Genomic DNA, 24,031 nt, shown 5'->3' with positions numbered 1-24,031 from the left:
CAGGCTGATAAATAAGTTTCCCAATTTCCCTACTGTCCTCTTGTGGACTGGTGTACGAAACACTGTGGAAGTATCCATCAGGACAGCATTAGCAGAACACAAATAAAAGAAGGCATTGCACAATAATTGCATGTACTCTGCAGGAAGGGGGAGAAATCAATTTGTATTAATATGCCATCGTCTCGTCCGTGGTGTGAAGCCTCATTAAACAAGAGTGCCACAAGTAGAACTAGTGACACCCTAGAGCCTGTTACAGTATATATGCTACTCCCCATGCCTTATGGTAATTTTGCCTTGGAAAGCAATAGCACAGCAAAGGGAAATATATGCCTGACTCTGAAACTAACTAGGCTGTGTCTCCTCCAAGTTTTCCCCAGGAAACCTGTGGCATTTGCATCACATTGTATGCTGGTCGTCCAGTCTGATTCATTTCACTTTTAATTTGTATGCTACCTTTCTATATAACTATACACAAGCTGAAGAAACAACAAAATAGACCACACACGTAATAACAATCTGATCCAATACAAAAAAAAAGTCACAAGTTGTCAAGGCTTCAGGGGATCCTATCCCTCCCATGGTGGGATGCCAAGAAACAGAAAAACATGAAGTTCTTACCAAGTGTCAAGCTTGGAGATTCCTCCCCTCCCTTCGGTAACTTCAGAGATAATAATTAACGAGCAGTTGATAGATTTATAGTCCTGTTATTACAGCTTCATGTTGCGATCACAAATACACAGCTCTCCGCAAGGAGGGCAGTTGGCCAGTCTAATCCTCCTTCTGACTTTTGCAGCAAGAAAGGAGCCAGCGCGGAGTTCCTCCCTCCCTCTGCCTCCTTTGTTCTCTGATACGTTCAGACCTCCGGGTCCAGGGAGAGGGGGGTCCCCCATACTCTCAATTGATGTCTCTTCTAGCTGTCCCCTCCTTTGTGGTTCCCCCATCATTATCTTGTAGCTGGGTAACTCCCCTCTAAGCTGTTCAGTTTCTGTGTCTGCTTCCCTATCTGCTTCTGAAAAGGCTGGAGGCAGGGGGGCGCGCGTATTCTGAGAGAGGCTGATCTGCCTGCAACTGCACTCCCCAATCTTCAGATCCAGACCATTCCCTGACACCAAGTAGTTTATTCAATATTCACAGAGAGAGACACGAAGAAATGCGGTCTCTCTTGGATAATGGCATTGCTCCAAGTAAAGTCCCACCCCCTCAGTCCCTCCTATTCTACGTTGCCTCTGCTAATATGTTCTTTCTGCCTTTGAGCTTTCTGTTCTACTACTTTCAAGGCATGCCTGGTTCTGGAAGGGGAAGGGAATGCTTTCAAGAGACATCGAGTCTGTTAGCTGTCTCTCCCCTGTTACTTCTTCTTCTTCCTGCTGCTCTCCCAATATTCCCCAGCTGCTCCCCTCTGCTGCCTCTGAACTATGACCTTCTGCAAACCACTGTTCTAAATGTATACTGTCTTCCTCTTCTCAGGAAGGTGCAGGAAGAGGGGTGTGGGTTCCCACTATTCCTCCTCAGTCCAGCCCCTGACACAAGAACTTTAAAACAAACAACTTATATATAATAATTAAACAGTTTACACTCCTAGGGCTTGCCAATCAGAAGGTTGGCGGTTCGAATCCCCATGACGGGGTGAGTTCCCATTGCTTGGTCCCTGCTCCTGCCAGCCTAGCAGTTCGAAAGCACCAAGTGCAAGTAGATAAATAGGTACCACTCCAGCGGGATGGTAAACGGCATTTCCGTGTGCTGTTCTAGTTCTCCAGAAGTGGCTTAGTTATGCTGGCCACATGACCCAGAAGCTGTACTCCGGCTCCCTCGGCCAATAAAGCGAGATGAGCACCACAGCCCCAGGGTCATCCATGACTGGACCTAATGGTCAGGGGTCCCTTTACCTTTACTTAATCAATAAAAATCACAACTCATAAAATGTCACAAAACCATGTAAAAGGATCAAATTGAGAAACAAGGACATCCAACTTATGAAATTATTATTTTTAAATATCCCTTAACTCTTCTTCTCTCTTCCCAGCTCCTTCCGCTGTTCTCAAAGTCATGGTCTGGCAAAGTCTCCTAGGGCTGGAGGATGGGGCAAGGCAGGTGGAAAAAGTCATTGCCAGATGGACAGCAGAAAGTCTGTCTCCCTTATTCTCTTTGACTATTTCAAAAGTACAGCATTTAGAACATATATGAGCTTGACCTAGAGAGCAAAACTAAACTGTGAAATACTGTATGGGTGACTTCGAGGCTCACTAATTTGTTTGAGTGACTCGGGTGGACACTGGAAATTAAGGTTTGCACAATTAAAATGGATTAAAAGGACTCTGTCAACCTAGCACAACAAATCCACTTTCTCAGCTTAGAAAAGTGATGAGGAAACACATGGACAAGTGTGAAATGAAGGACTGACTAGTGGGAAGGTCTATAAATACTGCACAAGCAAATCAAGATGAATGCCAATTGTCATGTAACTGCCGCACAAACAGATCAGAACAAATTCTCAATAAAGACCGAATACACTCTAACCTTCACATAAACTGTGCAAATCAGGACGAATGCTGAATAAATAGGTCATCTGGAGAAGTCTTAAATCTGTTATCGCATAATCAATGCAGCTGTAAATACGGCTATAACAGTGTTACATAGAACTAGTTGTGAGCCAAAGTATGTATGTGTGTCGTTAAGTCGTTAAGCCTACATAAGAATTGGAAGAAGACCGCTGTCCCCCGTATGATTTGGGGGGTGGGGATCACTGCAAAATGGCTGAGATACAGCCCACATCATCAGTACTGAAAGAATTTCTATCACTCTAACAACTTTAATATGTCCTCAGGATTGAGGCCAATACATTATCCCTGATTGGCTGGGAACATTAGAAAAAGTAATGAATTAGAGCAAGCATCCCCAAACTTGGCCCTCCAGATGTTTTGGGACTACCATTCCCATCATCCCTGACCACTGGTCCTGTTAGCTAGGGTTGATGGGAGTTGTAGTCCCAAAACATCTGGAGGGCTGAGTTTGGGGATGCCTGAATTAGAGGGACAAAGTGATAAAAGCAACCATACATGTGGGAGCAGGAGCACATTGGCTACTAATAACCACAGGATAGGATTGAGGGAATTTTCCTCAAGGACCGCCTCTTTCCATATGAACTTACTCATATCCTGAAATTATCTTCTGAAGCCCTTCTTCGTGTGCCTTCTTCGTGAGAGGTCTGGAGGTCTGGAGCAACACAGGAATGGGCGTTTCTGTAGTGGCTCCCCGTCTATGGAATGCTTTCCCCAGGGAAGTTCAGCTGGCGCCTTCATTATACACCTTTAGGCGGCAGGCAAAAAGGCTCCTCTTAACCAGGCCTTTGGCTGATTAACATTAAATGCCCTTTTAAAAATGTGATGAGTGGTTATTGGGTTGTTCTTGTTTTAATTTTGTGTTTTCATATTAAGAGTTTATCCAGTGAACTGCCCTGAGGCCTGCGGGTATAGAGTGCTGTACAAATTTAATAAATAATAATAATAATGATAAATAATATCCAGGAGTGTTTTCCTTTCCCAATAATGAATACTTTTGAGGCAAAAATCAAAGCAGCTCAGCACAACTGCTGTAAATGCAGACAGTTCAGTATTTATTTCATTTACACCAGTCCATCTACCTGAACAAAAATAGCACTGGTGATGTTTTTAAAAATCAGTGTTTTATTTCAAATAAAGCTGGGAAGATAAATGTATAAATTAAAGAAATGGTTCCTGAATGACTTCTCAAACAAAACCAGGGTAGTGATACTTCCTCCTGAAAAACAAAGCTCAGTAAAATATGCTGAATGCTTGGCAGTACAATCACATACTTTAATTCAGGTATTTGTATTTCTAAAGTGAAAGCTGGGGGGGGGATCTCACATCTGGTAGGAAGCAAAGGTATTGTCATATTACTATGATCGATTTTATGTTGAATGATTTTACTGCTACTGGAGGATAGAGATGGCTTGCATGACTAGGATCTCAGTGAGAATGAATGTTCAGATCATGGCATATTTAGAAATTCATACCTTGGATAGCAGGTGGTGCATGCTCTGTGCACTGACAATGCCACTGTTCTCCTTGATAGATGGGCACTGCTAAACCCGAAGCATCACAACTGCAATCCATCTTTTATCTTTGGGTGGAGTTTGAAAAGTGAGCTTAGAGATCACATGTGCTCATTGAAGGAAGAACAGAAGGGAATTAGAAGGAATTAGGGTGGAGTGAGCACAGCTTTTTCTTGTAATGGTGTGGACATGACAACCTGACTTCCCCCAATATGCTCTTCTTTCATGAGTGCTGGCAGGGGTTAGGAAGTTCAAGGTGTTGTGTAGGTAGGTAGGTAGGTGGATAGATAGATAGATAGATAGATAGATGATTTGATAGATAGATAGATGATAGATAGATAGATGATAGATAGATATAGATGGACAGATGATAGATAGAGATGATAGATAGATAGATATAGATACATAGATAGATAGATATAGATAGATAGATAGATAGATAGATAGATAGATAGATAGATATGGACAGATGATGGATAGAGATAGATAGATAGATGATCGATAGATCGATAGATCGATAGATAGATCGATAGATATAGATAGATAACAGATAGATAGATATAGATGGACAGATGATAGCTAGAGATGATAGATAGATAGATAGATAGATAGATAGATAGATAGATAGATATAGATAGATAGATAGATGATAGGTAGATAGATAGACAGATAATTTTTGATGATATGCAATGTCCAGACTCTTTATATTGAAAAGAACTTTACGTTCATAAACATAACTGAGAAGAACATACCTACAATCTCACACTGATTCACTTTGTTCCTTATAGACAGCACAGGTTTCTCCATATTAACTTTTAGGGATCTTCCTCTGTCTGCTTCACCCGAGACAGACCCAACCAACACTGTTCTCAGTAGCATCCAGAGAAACAGAAGAACGATTAAAAACGACAGTTACTTGACTAACAGTCACAACAGAATGGATGAGTCTCTCATGTGACTCATTGTCAGCCGATCACATGAGAGAGCTACTGCGAAAGGAGGGGGGGGACCATGTTAAACATACACAGCAATTCAGCATAAGCAAATATCCCCATTTCAGGAAATCAAACCATTATCCTTAACGCAGGGCCATCAGAGACACTGCATACTTTTAATGAGTGGAACAGATCCTTACAACAATCTTGTAAAGTGTATATCGAGTTGAAACACACATTCAAAATGCAGATGGTGGGGTCATTATGTTTGAATGTTTCTCCACGTGGGGTGGGAGGACTGCTTACACCCAAAATATAAGTTTTATGGAGCGAGAGCTAGGCTAAAGCTCATCTGGCTGCCCCCCCAGCCCTTCATGGGGTTTTTGATGTAAGTAGTAGTGGTCTGTGTGGTGAGATGGAGTTATGGAGCCACGTTCTGAACACCAGCATTCCTGCTGCTACTGGATGTAAAAAATAAAGTTAAAAGGATTTTAAATATGCAGTCCCCACTTGCATTCTGAATCTGAGCAGTCCAGGAGGAGCTAAACCAATTGGCAATGCTATTGGTTTTAATGAGTGTATCTTGTGTTATGTGCAGCTTAGCATTCTTTCTGAGTGTCTCTTAAAAAGCCATATTGAATTTTCTGCAAAGGGGCACTCCAGTCTGGCCCTTCTGTCAAATGCGGTTTGTAATGGCTTTAGGGGTTGCTTGTGCGTAAGTTACCGCCGCTCTGGGCTAGGTTGCCTGGTTAAACCGTTTCTCGCTGGACAGCCATCCACTCCGTGGCTGTTCAGTCGCTGGCAGAATCCGTCAGTGGGCATTTCTTGAACCTCTTCCAGCAAAGAAGTTCTTTGACGCCAAGTCGCCGCCTACTTTCCCTGCGCGGAAGTCTTCTGCACAGGGTGGGTGTGGGCAGCGGAGGACCTGTGCTCTCCTCGCTGGTCTCCTGCGAAGAGTCCTGGAGCCTCCTCTCTGCTTCCCCCATCGGCCCCCCTCTATCCCTGGTGTTGCGCTGATTTTCTTCCCCAGCCGGAGACCTGCCTCTCTCCCTGCTTGGCCCCTCTCCAGCATCGCTGTGGAGCCTCGCCTCCTCCGCTAGTTCCGATGGCAGTTCCCTGACACGGTTCATGGAAAGTGGGCCAGTCCTGGATGGTAAACAGAGCAAGCAGTCAGGATAGGAAAAAAGTTGGCTGATGGTGAAACCGTGGAGACTGTGTGTGGTCACAGTCTTGATATGGAATTTGGAAAGAGGGAGTAGATGTTCAAATAAGACTCTGTTGCATGGACAGGCGGAGTCCCTCAAACCCTGGGCGGCCCCCGTGTGGAATAACAACTCAAGACAACGTGCTATGGGATTAAAATTGACCACAACTTTATTATGTTTCAGATGTGGGTAGACCTTGGCTCAGGCATTGGGCGTTTATCCCTTCCAGTTCCCCGCCAGGGATCTAGGGAACATCAGGGTTATCCAGAGTGTGGGGGGGGATGGGCTGGCTTTGGAGAACATATGTTCAAGCAGAGAGAGCCCACCCCCAGTACGCTGCCGTCGCAGGGGAGAGCAATGACAACCTCTAAGCATACGGCCAAAGCCTCCCCTCAAAACAACCCCTTCAACGGGGAACCCTGGGATCTCCACAGCAAAGAGAAAGTGGGTGTGGGTCACTGCTACACGCCCACCCCCATTTAGGGAAGATAGACTAAGGATTCTGCCCAAGGCCTGATACCGCCAAAGTTGTGACGTTTTGCTACGGGAAAGGCAAACCTGCCAATGCAGGAGAATTCCTTTCCGGCCCTTCAACAGCAACCTTGATGTAGCAGTGCCTGTGTACCTGTGGAGAAAAGGTTAACCTACAAAAGAAGTCTTAACTGAGGGTGGGTAGGGTGGGAGAAGCTCTGGAGCCAACTGACGAGGTAAGATCCTCCCCCTATTGTGTGAGCAGGTAGTCCCTCCCTCTACCTGGCCTGATCACCTTGGCAATGCCTCCCCAGGCGGGACTGGGCAACTGGATGAGGTAGACGGAGACCTCCAAGTATCCCACCTGGGGAAGGCGAAGCCAAGCCTGTGCTAATGGTGCTGCATAGGGTCCAGGGGCTGCGCACAACCATGCAAAGGCGGCCCCCATTTAATGTGGGGAGCGGTCATTGTGTGCTCTGCTAGTTTTGGGTGGCACCTTGCACAAGGGTTGTCACTTACTGCAGAAATAAGGAATGCTTTTCAGCCTGAAGGTCACATTTCCTCACTGAGGAGGGGGAAGACATTCAAATGGTGGACAGGGATAGAGCAGAGATTGGGTGGAGACTGAGTTTACTATCAGAGAACGGGCGTTTAATGCTCACATGGAGGTGACACCTGCACTGCAGGGAGTTGTACTAGATGATCCTCAAAGTCTTTTCCAGCGCTACAATTCTATTATTATAAAGCAGTTTACTTTTCAACCACACAAATGTCAGGGGTTCTAGGCATGCAGTGCGTTATCCAGGCAAGCAGGAGTTGGGTGGTTCAAGACCCTACACCGGCCAGGCAAAAGGAGTCGAGGAGGGTGCAGAACAAAGTCAGTGAGGTCTGGGAAAAGGGGAGGCCCGGGGAGGGTACTTGAAGAGGGTTGGATAAAGTGGCTTGGATGGCTGAATTTGAATCCCCAACCCCCAGCCGGATCCGCTCACCGCAATTTTTACTGTGAACATTCCAATCCGTAAATCGCACTTGCTCATTACAATTCTACAGAAATGGGTCTCGGATTGAAAGCAAAATATTTGATTAATTCTGCCTGCCCAAGGGGGCTTTGAATTTGTGGCGCTCAAACAGCAGCTTCCACTGTCAGGTGACAAAGCCACTTTCCAAATTGAGGGGGAGTTTTGAAAACCCTCAGGTACACCTGAAGTAGCTCTTTGGATCCTGACCTAGATTTCATTTTAGGTTTTTAACTTAGCAAAAGCAAGTTGATAGCTTCCCACTTCCGAGAAGGCAATAGGTTTCAGAAATACTGTTGTGGGGCGGAAGCGTTATATTACAATTGCCATCATATTGTTTAAATGCTGCTGCCTTATCTTCTATATCCTTTTGTGTCCTTTATCAATTTGTTCGAGCTGCTTTGCATGTGTGACCAAAATCTTACTTTTGTAATTTTTCCCTGCAACAGTGAGGCAAAAGACAACTATTGCTGACCTCAATTGCAGACAAGATTTGTAGAGACTTATTCATATGTGCTGAAAGATTTGGTCTGTAATAACAATGCATATATTTATAGAGTGTTTCTTTCTTTTCCCCATTTCTTTTTTTTAAAACATCCCTGAAGCTGCACACTGACCAAGATATGGGAGATGGAAATTTAAAATACATATTAACAGGAGAAGGGGCTGGCAGTCTATTCGTTATAGATGAAAATACAGGAGATATTCATGCAGCAAAAAAGCTGGACAGAGAAGAAAAGTCCCTGTATGTGCTACGTGCCAAGGCTATAGACCGAAAGACTGGAAGACAAGTGGAGCCTGAATCGGAATTTATCATTAAAATCCATGATATCAATGACAATGAACCTAAATTTACCAAGGACATTTACACGGCCAGTGTTCCTGAGAAGTCCAGCGTTGGTAAGTATAATTTATTATATTAAAAATATTTTTTAAAAAAAGAAAGAAAAAGATAGAAGGTTAAGCCACTTCACAACTATACTCTAGAGCTTATTTGTGGTTTTTAAGTAGTCATAAAAGCATCTGTAAATATCAGTTCACCAGCTCCTGTCTGCCATCAATATCTGTCTTTTTCCACCCCATAGGTTACCATATGGCTTCCATGAAGCTAGCAGCAGTCAAATGGAAACTTCTAATATGCTGTGTGATCGTAACTATTATTGCCATCCAGTAATGAACCACTGAAAACAGTGCTTAACAGGCTCATTTGTGTGCATGATCAGCAATGGCAATTTGTTTGACACCTTTGTACTTTTGCATTCAAAGTTGTGGAATGACAAATTGTTGATTTTTCCCGTCCTTCTAGGTAAAAGAATTGGAAATAGTCTAACCTCTTGCATAATCTAGACTCATGTAGCAATTCGTTGTCCTTCTTGAGGACAGTGTGTGAGATGTGTGTCTCAAATGGTGGTAGCAATATAAGACTGTGCACTCATTCTGTCTGGAAACATAAACAAGCTGGGCTTGTAGAATTCATTACTTCGAAGAAACAGTGTGCACCAAGAGGCTCATGCACTCCCTCCCCTCCATATGCTTTTCAGTGATATCACACAAATTTCCTTCTCTCTTCCATGGTTTGCTCTAACCATGGTGTAGTGTTACGTCCACATTAGTATTAAGTATTGATAACAGTAGGCAGCAGCATTGCCCTTCTGACTGTACTTTGCCATGATTCTAAGTGAGTTGGCAAACGATGGTTAGAAAGGTGATCTTCATTACAGTTAACCATGGCTACCAATCAACACATGTGCAAGAGTATACAATGGTTAAAGGCAGACTATGGAAGGGAAAGGAGGTATTCACACGGGTCAGTGGGGAGGGGGGAGTAAATGGAGGGAGTACACAATACATTGCCAGAATATGTCAATTGGAGAGGATTAGTCCCTTGTCATGGTCAGATCACTTCCTGTTGAGATTTATGCTTTCAGCTACTTTTGCCCTCTTCAAATGTGGGGCACCTATAAGGATGTTCTGAGGCTGATGGATCCAATGGGTTTCTAGATGGCTCTGGGGGATATTTTGGTTGGTATGACTGGAGCTCCTATGGAAGCCCTATCCAACCTCTGGAACATCCCAATAGCTCAGATTGTTAACTTGAGCACCCCTGAGTGCCCTCACTTGCACTCCACTGGGAACGTGGAGATGTTACCGCAGATGAATCTCAAGGGGCATTCCTTGGCCTCAGCCCAGTATACCTAAAGGAGCATCTCCACCACCGTTGTTCAGCCCAGTTGCTGAAGTCCAGCTTTGAGGGCCTGCTGGCAGTTCCCTCACTGTGAGAAGTGAGGTTACAGGGAACCAGGCAGAGGGCCTTCTTGGTAGTGGCACCCACCCTGTGGAACGCCCTCCCACCAGATGTCAAAGAAATAGACAATTATACGTGTGTGTGTGTGTGTGTGTGTGTTTAGAGGAGGCGTGGGCGGGGGTAGAATGGAGAAGATCGAGGGGAGGAGGATCAAAGCCCTGGCAGAGGGCAAAGCCGGCCACAGAAACTCCCATGTTGTTCGGCACATGCTGATTAAACACATTCCATGGTGTTTAGGAGGGGGAACGGCATGAATGAATAGGGGAGGCAAAGAGGGAAAGGAACACAGTCGCCGCTCCTCACCTGCTTCGGTGCACAGGTTGAGGAGAATTAACAGGGACACATTTCACCTGCCTCTATCCCGACAGAGGTCATCATTCAGGGTGACCAAAGCAGTTTCTGTGCCAAAACCAGGCCTAAACCCAGATTGAAATGAAACGAGAAAATCAGTTTCCTCCAAGAGTGCATGGATCTGGTTTGTGACCAGCCACTCAAGAACCTTGCCTAAGAAGGGCAGATTGGCGAGTGGCCGGGAGTTACTTAGATTTTCCAAATCCAGGGAGAGTTTCTTGAGCAGCAGTTTTACCAGTGACTCCTTCATGCTGGAAGGGAGCACCCTTTCTTGCAAGCAGGCATTAATCAGTTCCCTAACCCAGCCAGCTATCCCCTCCTTACTAGTTTTTATCAGCAAAGAGGGGTCTAGAGCACAAGTGGTGACCCTCACTGATCCAAGCCCCTTGTTTACACCCTCGAGTCTTACTAACTGAAACTCATTCAACACAACAGGACTATACAGTGCTCTGAAATAATAATAATAATAATAATAATAATAATAATAATAATAATACCCTGCCCATCTGGCTGGGTTTCACCAGCCACTTTGAGTGGCTCCCAACAGAAATAATAATAATAATAATAATAATAATAATAATAATAATAATAATAATAATGTGATAAAACATCAGATATTAAAAACTTCCCTAAACAGGGCTGCCTTTAGATATCTTCTAAAAGTCAGATAGTTGTTTATTTACTTGACATCTGATAGGAGGGCATTCCACAGGATGGGCACTGCTACTGATAAATATTTGAATGAATAGTTGGGTCTCAAGCCCTGAATTATATTGTTAATGGTCCAGGTTCTACACACTACCTGGCATAGGTTCATACTGGTGATTTTTTTGGTATTGTACTGTAGAGGCAGCATAGCCGTGTATGAAAAGTATAGAGAAAAGCCATCCTCATAAGCATTTCATAAGCAATAGAAATGAGAAGCAAATATGCTACAGGTACCACTAGGCATGCAATTTTCAAGTAAATGTATAGAGTCATTTTTTTCCTCATGGGTTTGACAGTTAGTCTACAGATGCATGAAGGCCTTGGTGCTTTACTTTATATTCACTTGCTAAGTACTGAAGTACTAAGTAGTCTGTGGACTTCAGCATCAGATCAATGAACACAAGGTGCAGCTGCTGTATAGGGTGACATTAACTAGCATGGGGTGGTTCGATCATTAGGCAGATAGGCTTGAAGCTGCTTTATCTCCTTGCAGAGGATGCAATCCTATGTTAGAAGTGAGTAGTTGCAAAGTAGCTTTCTGACATTTTCGAGTAAGATCCGTTTGTATAACTCCTACTATTTCCATAAATGATATTTTTACTAGAAGCTTAAGTGAATTGCTGAAACAGGCACACAGCCTGAAAGGTAAATACAAATATATGTATATATTGCCCTTTTTAGGGCAATTTCCTGTTTGCTTTGAGCCTTAATTCAACTCTCCGAATAATCATTCTAAAATTCAGTTTACATTACTAGACATCATGTGAGAGGAGTTTTTCAAAACTAAAATTAATCAAGAGTAATCTTAGGTCCACTATGAGTCAAGCTTGGCTCTCTCTTTCTTAGCCATCTTGTCAACTGAAAACAAAGTAGCGAAAGGAATTGATTTTGATGATGTGATTTCAAAATTTGCAGAGAACAAAGTTAGGGAAAAAAGGTTTTAAGTGCTTATGCTCACAGTGTTAAGTAAATAAACCAAAAAATAACACTTGCAACTGTAAGTATCTTATTTTTTCTTCTTTTAATAATTTCAATTGGGGGGGGGGGTGACAAGAAATTTTCCACACCGGGTACCACCTGACCTTGCTACGCCACTGCCCACAGGGCTGGGTGTCTGAAGTGTTACCAAGCCATGGAGGAACTATTCACAGGAAGACAATTTTGTACACCACCCTAATCTCTGAGCACTGTGAGATTCAAGGAGTTCCATGTTGCTTACCCAGGATTCGGTTTCCTTGGAATGGGGGACAGCAGAGACTGTGGTGTCTTTATGATATATTATTTACACATATATACAACCTGAGTCTAAGATGGAGCGGCTCACAGCATTAACACTCCAGAAAGTCTTGCTTCTCCCATAGTCACAACCTTGGAATCAAGCAAAAATCAAGCATGGCTCTCTCCATAGGAGCCATCTCCTAGGGATTGATGGGTCTTCGGGCACGCCAATAAAATATTAGAGGGGGCTGAGCCACCGCCCCCAAGTTGATGGGCAATGTCATTCAAATGGCTTGTGTGCACTGCATCGTGTGATTGATTATGTGAGGCAGGGCTTACCTGCCCCTCCCCCCATGTTTTATTCAGGTTGGCACCCCTGACTCTCTCCCAACATCTACCTGCTTCTTGTAGCATGATCTCAGCTCGCAAACACTCTGTCTTTCTCCCCACCTCCCAGGAAAGGGACGAGGTCCACCCATTTATCCTTTGGCACAAAACAACCCACTTTGTTATATTAACAACCATACTTAGGGTCATTAACTCACCAAGAAACTTGCTTGAATAGTTCAAAAGTAGAATCCTCCACTAGATTTTAACCCATCAATTCTTCCCATCAATTAACAGATTATCATTTGCATTTTATTTCCCATAATTTTAACATCAAAACTAAGAGAGTTGCCACAGCTGACTAGTTTAAGCCGAGAGTGACCTTTAAATCAACACTAAAAAGTGTTTTTATCATACTTGTGCCCTGCAATTATTTGACAGATCCATTTTCCTACCGATTTTTATTGGAGTATTCCCCCCCCCCCATCAACTATAATTCTCTAATCTCTGGACAAAAAGAAGAAGAAGAAACATTACAGGCTCAAAGTCCACACCTCAGCACTTTTCACTCATACCTAATGCTGACGCTGCAGTACAGTACTAAGGGATGTGTTCTGCACAGTTAGAGATGTCGTCCTTCAGATAAGACATTAAGTCAAGGTCCCTTCCCTTCAGCTCTGATATGGCTGCACAGGACAAAATGAAAAATCCCAGTGGCATTCTGTGAAATATGTCAATAATTGGAGAAACTGCCATAAGAAGAATTCCCTTTCTGAATGTAACAAGTTTCTAATGTTAAAGTCTTTATGCATCTAGTGAGAATTAAATGGTGCAGTTCCCCAGCTAATCAATGGACAAATATGTGCAAATGTTTTCATATGGACACTCGTCAGTCTCAAGAGACAATGGAGGGCACCTCTGGGAGTGAAGTCCAACTGCTGGAGAATCACAATACCTGCGGCAGCTGCAGAGACCAGTAACTCATAACTGCTGCATCCTGCAACATTTTTGCTGCATAGCAGGACTGAAGTGACCTCTCAAGGGGGAAAGCCTGGGTAGTGTGTATGGAGGTCCTGAGCTGCCCGAATTACAAGACCTGCTTCTTGGTCTCACTGATGTGGTCCAAAGGAAAACAGCACAAGCTTGGCTGCAGGAGTTGCTGAAAGGAGGCTCACAAGACACCATCCAATTGTCTTGGGGACTTTACTCCAGAGCTGTGTAGCGTTTGCTCTTTAGCCTTTCTTATCCTGAAGATGTCCTCAGGGGCATAGGAAGGGGGGCGGTCTGCCCCAGGTGCCACTCTGGGAGGGGTGACAAGATGGCCCCTGCCTCCCCCCAGCTGTAGAACGGCCGAGGGCATGCACAGTTCGTATGGGCGCCGCTCGTGTGGCATCCGTACAGGCTGCTGCTCTCACGCGCCGTCTGTATGGGCTGCCTCTCGCACAGCAACTGTACGGGCTGCTGCGCATGCGCAGCCCAGACGGGATGCCACTTGTGCGGCAGTCCATACGGCCACTGCGCATGAGCGGCAGCCCATACAGACTACACATGTACGGCATCCTGTACAGTCGACGCACATGTGCGGTCCGTACGGGATGCTGCTCGCGCGGCAGCCTGTATGGTCGCCATGCAAGTGGCAGCCCATACGGCCGCCGCACATGAGCGGCAGCATGTACGGACTGCGCATGTGCAGCATCATGTATGGTCACTGCACATGTGCACTCCGTATGGGATGCTGCTTGTGCAGTAGCCCATACAGTCACTGTGCATGTGGCAGCCCGTAGGGAGTGCGCATGTGTGGCATTCCGTACGGAGTGTGCACGTGCGGGATGCCGCACATGCGCAGTCCTTCCAGGCTGTGCTGCCCCGGGTGCCAGGGAGGGTTCTTCCACCGCTGGATGTCCTACAAAGTAGAAGGTATGGGTTTTGGGGGTTTATTCCCAACACCATTCTCACAAATGAGTATAGCCTCAAGGCAACAGAGGTTTATGATCAGAGTATTCCTTTTCCAACATGGGCTTCCTTCCCTGGTTGACGAGCTCTATCTGCCCTCATGTTAGGACAATAATGTTATATCACAGCAATTCTCAGATGCTGGGAAATTCTTTCTACTGTACTTTGGTTTGTCTGCTAAGGAGCCTGCACACATTGCTATGAAGATTCTGGATGGTATTTTTGGAGTACAAACTCAGATCATGCAAGTGACTGGCTCAATATTTGTTGTTGTGTGAGAGCACAACCTATAGTACATACAATGGTTTCCTTCTGCTGAACACAACAGGGGAAGATGAATAATGGCAAGTGGATGAAATTATGAGAAAGCATATGTTCCTTCTCTTTGTGACTGAATAGCATAGTAAAAAGTCAGGGAATGAAGAAAGTAATCAATCAAGACTGGATACATTTTCCTTTTCTTTGCTGGCATTCCTATTTCCCGCTAGCAGTTTAAATTGTAACACTTCATTGCAAGATTCTTCAGATTTCTAATGAAAAGCTAAAGGCTGCATTTCATCTGGTTGAGTATATTTCATAAGAGCTCAGCATTTTATAACTTGAATTTATTCTATAAACACCTGTTCTGTTAGCTGAATTTTGTGATGCAGCTCTGCACCAAAACAATGTTTACCAAAAAAGCATATATTAGGGGAAAGTGTGCACAAAGACTTATATATCAGTGAAAACAATACATAGAAATGCATTATGTTAGCAATAAAATTCTTGCAAAAAAATGTGCATGTCAAAAGTGAACACAACAATGTGTTTTTTAGGAGAAATCCACACCAAAATTGCTGGTTAGTTTTTAGGAGGGTTTGTTTTTTTCCTAATGTAGATTGCTTCAGAAATCCAGAAAACTGAATTTAACATTTGACAAATGAGAAATCAAAACTGGCAGATCCTTCCTGCATGAGACCATTGAGACTAAGGAGGAAGGGGTTACAGTGACACCTCTTTGGACTGGTTTTAAGAAGGCAGGGATGTGGGGACCTCTTACTGAGGTTAGTGGTGCTATGTCCCATTCACCCAAATGGGCCAGCCTCCCCTGCCATAATGACAAGTAGTTGTGGGTAGCTCAACCCATATACAGTGAATATTGGGACCTAGAACCTTTGTCAAAGGTATCATGAGCAGAAAATGTAGTCATCTGGGGCTTCAGAAGAAGGCAGAGTGCATGGTCTTCATATCTAACTATTATTTGGCCTTCAGCTACATCATTTTAATAGGCTTTCATGGAAATGTTGTACCTTTCCATTTTTGTTGGGGCAAGGGGGGAATATAGAAAACAAAGAAAGATATGCTATTACTAGGGGATGAGTCGCTGTTCGCTTCACTCATCAAACTCACCCACCCCATTCCTTTACACCTTGACAAAACCTTCTCTCCCCTTAGACGTTATCAAAACTCTCTTTTGTGGATTGGGCCACCTGACCACTTACTTACTTCTTTGGCAGCCACACAAACTGCAGCTTGATGACATCTTAAGGAAAGTGCATATTAGGACAGGCTTTCTCAACCTCGGCCCTCCAGATGTTTTGAGGTTACAATTCCCATCATCCCTGACCACTGGTCCTGCTAGCTAGGGATCATGGGAGTTGTAGGCCAAAACATCTGGAGGGCTGAGGCTGAGGAAGCATGTATTAGAAGATACACATAAATGACATTAAGGTAAAGGTAAAGGGACCCCTGACCATTAGGTCCAGTCTTGGCAGACTCTGGGGTTGCGGCGCTCATCTTGCTCTATTGGCCGATGGAGCCAGCGTACAGCTTCCGGGTCATGTGGCCAGCATGACCAATCCGCTACTGGTGAACCAGAGCAGCACACGGAAACACTGTTTATGTTCCCGCCGGAGCGGTACCTATTTACCTAAGCACTTTGACGTACTTTCAAACTGCTAGGTTGGCAGGCGCAGGGACCGAGCAACGGGAGCTCACCCCATCATGAGGATTCGAACCGCCGACCTTCTGATTGGCAAGTCCTAGGCTCTGTGGTTTAACCCACAGCGCCACCCGCATCCCTACTGAAACGACATTACTTACATTTAAAAAGTAGCATTATATATGTCCTTCATGAAGTCTGTAAATCAGGACAAAGCAGCATGGGAAGTTTCTAGGAGTTTCCTTCCATCCCTTACCTGGTAGCTAACTTTATGCGTTCAACATTGAAAATGTCAGAAATAGTCTCTAACTTGTGAAAAAAATATAGGCATATCAAATGGGAGCTGTTTTGAAAGTAGAATGCAAAGACAATCTGTATTATGCAGACCCACTTCAGAAGCACAAAATATTTACAAAGTATGCAAATAGGGCTTCGGCATAGTCAGACAATGTGCTTCAGCATTTTTTCTAAGGCGACATAAATTATTGTGAAGTCTCTTTCACACACGTAGAACGCGCAGGCAAAGAGTCTTTGAAAGTGGCTTCCAAAACTTCAAGGAGATAAAGGACACCAGAAATAAAGTAATCAGGGCTTGGGAATGAAGGACCACATTCTGACACTCAAAGAAAAGGACAATATCATCTGCACACGATGGAGCATCTCATTCTTCAGTGTTGGGGCAATCTATATTTGTCCAGTACACATAAATTGAGTTGAGTTAGCACATGAGATCAATTTGTCAGCTGCTCAACAATTTGGAAAGCGGGGAGCAGCAATGTCTCGTTGACAAAAGTCTTACTGCTACACATGTATTTTGCTGCAACTGTATGGTTTGAGCTGCACCCAAATGTTTATACAGTCATATCTCGGGTTACAGATGCTTCGGGTTGCGTTTTTTCAGGTTATGGACCTGCCGAAACCCAGAAGTATCAGAACAGGTTACTTCTGGGTTTCGGAGGTCGTGCATGCGCAGAAGCACTAAAACATGCTTTGCGCATGCGCAGAAGTGCCAAATCGCAACCCGCATGTGCGCAGACGCACTGCTGCGGGTTGCGAACGCTGCGGGTTGCAAACCTGCATCCCACACGGATCACGTTCGCAACCCGAGCATCCACTGTAATGTCATGAACCAAGTGTGACATGTGGACTGGGGAGACCTGAATTTGATGCACCACACATGTAGCTCACTGCATGGCCAAGCACACAACAGGCTCTCAGTCGCACCTACTTCATAGGTTGAATGTTATGAGGACAAGATAGCATAAATCCATACCGTACATCACCCCAAGCTCTTCATGGGAAAGGCAGCATGCATATCTAAGATATTAATTGCATAGGAAGAGCCCTGGTGGGTCAGCTTAAAGACCCATCAAGTCCTGCATCCTACAGTGGCCGCCCATATGCTGATGAGAAGCCCACAAGCTGGACTTGAGGGCAACACCCCTTTCCTACTCTTCTTTCTCAGCAACTGGTATTCAGAGGCATGGCCCCAGTGATTATCTTGGCATTATAAAGTCTTATAGTGCCTGCTCTATAAGGAAACAAGAGCAAACGCTACCCAAAAAGCCCACAGTCTCAATTGCAGCCACTAGTGCTTATTACCCCAGCAGGAAATGGCATCTGAGACTGGACTAATGCTACTCAGAAAAGCAAAGGAGTTGCAAGCCCTCCAAGATTTTGCAAGTGTAAGTAGAAAAAGATGCACTTGTGTGCTTATAACCCATTTAGTCTCACAACAAGGACTGCTGCCTTTACAGTTTGCTCTCCCATTTTGCATCACATAATGCTCTTCTCCCCTGCTTTATGCTACATTTGTTTAGTCTTCAATGGCTTGTCCTTGAGCGAAGCAGGGTCTGTTAGTAAACTGGCACTTTTGTAGAAAAAAGAGGTTTAATAAAGTGTTTAACATTCACATGGATATGGTTATATTTGTTACAGAATAGCTGCAATGCACACAAATGTAGTAACTTACTTCCTGGACAAATGGTTATGGGCTGGATGAAACAGTGCACTTGAATATGCAGTGTACATGTGGGGATGCAGGTGGTGCTGTGGTCTAAACCACTGAGCCTCTTAGGCTTGCTGATCGGAAGGTCAGCAGTTCGAATCCACTCAATGGGGTGAGCTCCCATTGCTCTGTCCCAGCTTCTGCCAACCTAGCAGTTCGAAAGCATACCAGTGCAAGTAGATAAATGGGTACTGCTGTGGTGGGAAGGTAAATGGCATTTCTTCCACCAATGTGTCCTATTGCGCTAGAAGTGGTTTAGTCATGCTGGCCACATGACCAGGAAAGCTGTCTGTGGACAAACACTGGCTCCCTCGGCCTGAAGCGAGATGAGCACCACACCCCATAGTCGCCTTTTACTAGACTTAACCACCCAGGCATTCTTTATTTTTTTTCAAAAATACATGAATGCGCATTTACAACATGGGTGTGGAACTTCTGGCCCTCCATATATTGTTGGACTACATCTCCCATCATCCATGACTATTGGGTCATGTTGGCTGGGGATGGAGGAGAGTTGGAATACAATAACATCTGGACCATAGGTTACCTACACCTGATTTATATGCTGGTAGAGAATTGGAGGGCATTGGGACAGAAATCTAAAGAATTGAATCCTGTTGGTTTGGAATAAATGGGGTTAAATCCTAAATGAGTCTGGATACAATCTATGCAGCCATACAAATCAAACCTGCCTTCAAACACATAGAAAAGTTACTTAACATGGTTAATCCCAGAAAATCTGAACTGTTTCTAAATCCCTGCCTGGTAAACAGGGACAATTGGAACAGGCAAGATTTTTTTTGTTGGCTATGAGTAATATAGCTACTGGGAACATAGGAACTTACTAATGCATTAAGGTATGTAAGTAAACACGTGGAAAAATAGTTAAAAGCAACACAATTTCTTCTATGCATAGGATACCAGTTTGAGAGGTTTTGTTACGATGCTAAATTGTTCATAGTTGGCAATTTCTGAACAAACAAATAATAAAAATTCTCCAAAGTTTATTTGAAAACTGCAACAAGCTTTCACTGGATGAATCCACACAGCAACAAAAAGGTGGCAGAAGACATGCATTTCTGGAACATGATGACTGGGGGGAAGCAAATGGCCACATTTCAAGGTTATGGCTCCTCATTTCTGGAAAACCTTGAACATGGGTGTCGAGCCAGGATTGATAGTTATAGTGTGAATATGTATTCAGGAAATAGATAGGAACAGCCTTGCCCTGGCTTTCAAACTACAGATAGAAAAATAATTACCTCACCCTCCTCAGTCGGATTTTCAAAATGGTAGCATGAATCTCTTTTCCTTGTCCCCTTGTCCCCTCAAAATGGTGATGAGATGCTCTTGCCCAGCTACATACCACCACACTTTCTTATGATAAAACACACACACAAACTTCCTCACATTCACATATTAGCCATAGTCACAAATATCCAATGCAGGTCAGCCCACTGAACTGAACGCCATATTCTCAAGAGCAAGTGTATGGGTGGAATGGGGAGGCAGTGAGCATTAAACAGAAAATATAAATTCTCAAAATGTACAAGAATAAGCCTCAAATTGGTTATGCTTCAGACTTCGGGTTTTCTGTTGAACCTACAGTCCTTTATTGTGCTGTCCAGAAACTGAGAGCCATAAAATATCTTAAGCATGAAAGCAGCCAGATGTTTCCGCCATGACTTCCTTGATAAATTACTGGGAGAAAAATCTTCCCCATTTGGAAATAATATCTTAATTTGACTGCAGTCACGACTATTTGCAACACTCATAGTAATGCTTTATCAACGAGCAAGCAGGAGTCCCCTTCACTGACTAAACACACCTCTAAATCAAATGCAATCCACAGCAAGGGCATTTCAGAGTAATAATAGCCCCATGTTGTACTCACGTCACCATGTCAGATCCAATTTTATACAGAGAGCACAAAGCACTGGAAGACTGAAAATATCTGCGCCTCTGTGTGTTGTGCTGTCTTTGTTACAGGCGCAGATTGAGCAATAATGAGCAACGGCTCTTCACGAACGAAACAGGCAAAAGTAAGAGGGGCCTCAGAGGAGACGGCATCCTCAAAATCGACAGGTTAAGAAGGAAGATGCCGAACTCAGAACTCACTCTCTTTTTGGGGGGGCGGGGAGTGTGTGTCATACTCTAAATTGTGTTCATGAAAGTTCAGACACCCACATATCCAGCTGAAGAAAATGCAGACCCAAAGAAATTAAAATAAGAATACTGCTGGAAACTTTGCAAGTCTGAGTAGATGTGCATAGGATTTTCCTGGAAGTGCTTGAGGCATTTTGTTTCGGAAGCAGAAGGGTGACTGGAACCGCCATTGTAGAGGTTAATAACATTACTGTGTGGAAAGAATGAAGTGTTTATCTCTCATGACACCCCGTGGAAGCTGCAGTTGCTCTTCAATTAGACAGCACACCATACATTTTAAAGCATTTTCTTGCACTTTCACAGTTACCACCCGCCCCATCCCCTGAATCATGGGGCAATTCCCAACACCCTTAACAAACTACAGTTCCCAGCATTCTTTAGGGGAAGCCACGACTGTTGAAGTTGCATAATAGTGCTTTAAGTGTATAGTGTGAGCCAGGGATGCCAACTACCCCCCCATTGAAGGGGTCTGGTGTCATGTGACACATCCGGCCCCCGCCCGGGGCATGAGCACTCTCCCATCGGCGGCGGGGGAAGGGGGCACAGAGTGTGATCTTCACCCTCCTTGTGTCCCACCCAGCTTTGGCCCCCTCCATATTTTGGAGCAGGGGGCTGAGCCACCCCCCCCCCCATATTGAGAGGATCACCAACCCCTGCCACCACTGGGCAAGTGCTTGCCCAGCGGTGTCAGGGGAAGGGGGCACAGAGAGTGATCTTCACCCTCCCTGTATTGCCTCTGCCCGGCATGTGACCGTCTCAATATTGGGGTCTCAGCCTGCCCACAAATATTGAGGAGGCCCAAGCCCCTCCTGCCCCCTATAATTGCTGCCCCTGGTTTGAGCAGAGAACTTTCACTTCATTTTGAGGTGAAACCAGAGATACAAGGAAATAATAAGATCAGCTCATCTCATGGTCTTGGAATGAAAGCTGCCCATGTAAACCAATGATGACATCCAGGATTTTAGCATAGCTGTGATCTGGAAGCAATGTATCTTCCAACACCCACACCCCAATCCACAAAAAGCAACCCCCAAGACTTCATTGCCTTTCTAACTTGCCTTATTTTTGTGGATTTTTATTTTTAAAAGCTATTTAAACCTGGTTAAAATGGCCCCATCAATATCAACACTGCTGTCATCTTCCTTTGCCTCCTATTTTGAGGAAGGGAGACTTGTGGCTGTGAGGGAATAGCTGACATCAGAACTCTGCAGTGGATTGCTCTGCTACTATGGCAGGCTAGAAGGGGGGGTGAGGTTGGTTTCTGCAAGAAAATACATCTTGTTATGGTAAATATTATTCTGAAACCTCCCTCACACCCTTTCTCAGTTCAAATCCGGGGCTCCTTCATATGCAGAAGGCTTGCACTTCATTTATTTGCATGTATATGCCGTGCACATTTATATCTTTTCAAAGCAACCCCTCCCTGCAAAAACCCACCCTCTCTTATCCATTTGAAATAAGACCCAATTTAAAAAACAGTATGAATTCATGTCTTTACTGCTAACTTTGGTTTTGAAGGAGAGGTGTGCTACACAGCCCTATCAGAACTCAGCTAAAATCCTGGATTTCTTCATTAATTTTTATAGGCACTCCTGCCTCAGGGGAGGGAAAAAATCCTCAGCAGCTCAGTGGGTGAAGTTGAGCCTTGTGGGTGAGTCTCTATTAAGTCTATGGGTGGGACTGTGGAACTTTATTTCCCTGCTCTGTCAAGCCTTCCTACACAGTGCCACTTAGTAATTACAATCAATATTACTGCTCTTGAGAAATGACATACCCTCCAACATTTCTCTGATGAAAATAGGGACGTCCAGTGCTATTTTTCTAGAAAAAAGAAGTGCCGCAACTCACCACGAACACCTCCATCATTCTCTTAGAATGGCAATGGCACCCACCTAAGAGGTGAGTACTGGCTGAAAAAAAAGCCATGGGGACGTCTTATTCCATACCCTCCAACATTTCTCCGATGAAAGTAGGGACGACCTAAGGAAAAGCAGGACATTCCAGGATTAAATCAGAAACCGGGACGGCTTCTGTAAATCCAGGCCTGCCCCTAGAAATTAGAAACAATTGGAGGATCTGATATTACTGTGATTTAATTATTCTGTCGATGCTATTAGTCACCTTGAGTTTCCTTTGTGAATGAAAGGTGGGGGTATATAACTTGATTGAATAATATTAGAATGAAGTTCATTGGTGTGATTGCCAAGCTAAGGCCCAGCTCAAAGATAGGCTGACACTTTCATTGGCTTCTGTCACTTTTCTCCCCCTTTCCCTTCTCCTCTCCTAGGCCTCTTATTATTCTATATTCTCTTTTTCTCTCACACCTGATTTCTTAATATTTCCTCAGTTGCATGCTGTGCTGAGTGTATGTGATCTCTTGTCATACCAGTTTTTCTATTCAGTGATGTTTTAATGATTTGTTTAAATCCCTCTCCTAGTACTTCAGGGAGAGATCAGTGTTTCCTTTCCAACTGACTTTACTGACTAAATTGCAGCCTCTTGATTGTTTCCTTGGTAATTTTTTGAATCTGCGGCATTGACTAGCATGCTTTTGGCTGCTTTTGGGCAGGACAAGGTAGGGCCTACAGGCCTCTGGTGTCACAAAGGTGTCCTTAGAAGACCTGAAACAACATGATTCTAGTTTATTTCGGTTAGCCCAGACTGATGTCCAGCAGGAGCCAAGAACTAAATTCTATCTAATTATCTCACTTCTGATGAGTAAAATAATACCTTTTAAATTGTGTTTTTATGTATCCTACCTCTGCTCCGAGGTGCTCGAAGCAGCTGGCATGGGGTTTCACCCTATTTCATCCCCACAGGTAGGTGATTGGACTAAAGCACTCAGTGGATTTTGCTACGGAGCAGGAATTTGTACCTGGGTCTTCCCAGTCGAGTGCTATGCCCAATATACATAACCTAATTTCACATTGCGGATTTTCACCACCCCATTGTTGCTCTTTTGCTCCTTATTTCAGGTACTTCTGTTATCCAAGTGACCGCTACAGATGCTGATGATGCTAACTATGGCAACAGTGCCAAAGTTGTTTACAGCATCCTTCAGGGCCAGCCGTACTTCGCAGTGGATCCAGAAACAGGTGAGAATGTCTATTGACTTGGCTTTCTTTTATTTATGCCAGCTCTGCTTTATTCTAATTATTTGGAGTTGTTTTCAGTCCTTTTAGTATTTCTTTCTAATATTTTCACCCAGTTTTCCTTTGCGTGTCGAGGTCCCCAAGACACCCTCCAAATAAAACACAATTGACACATAATTTTTGTTTAAGGTTTTTGGCATAATTTTGGCCACAATTTTATTAAAATACAAGCAATGTGAGTGGTTACTTAGGCATTGGTTGCAATTATCTGACCCCGTACGGG

General features: G+C 44.1%; 1 protein-coding gene across 1 annotated transcript in view; it reads left to right on the top strand.

Annotated features, from left to right (window-relative positions):
- The window catches only part of CDH9 (cadherin 9), a 133,464-nt gene that overhangs the window by 70,364 nt on the left and 39,069 nt on the right, over positions 1-24,031 (top strand). Inside the window, exons 3-4 of the mRNA XM_083623836.1 lie at positions 8,305-8,599; positions 23,632-23,751. Of these exons, the coding sequence (XP_083479962.1) occupies positions 8,305-8,599; positions 23,632-23,751 (415 nt within the window). The remainder of the gene's footprint in view (positions 1-8,304; positions 8,600-23,631; positions 23,752-24,031) is intronic.

This window comes from Podarcis filfolensis (assembly GCF_964270895.1).
Source record: "Podarcis filfolensis genome assembly, chromosome: 7".
NCBI classification, from domain to species: domain Eukaryota; kingdom Metazoa; phylum Chordata; class Lepidosauria; order Squamata; family Lacertidae; genus Podarcis; species Podarcis filfolensis.
Note: the sequence above shows the minus strand (reverse complement) of the source record. Positions and strands in the feature narration are given on the sequence as shown.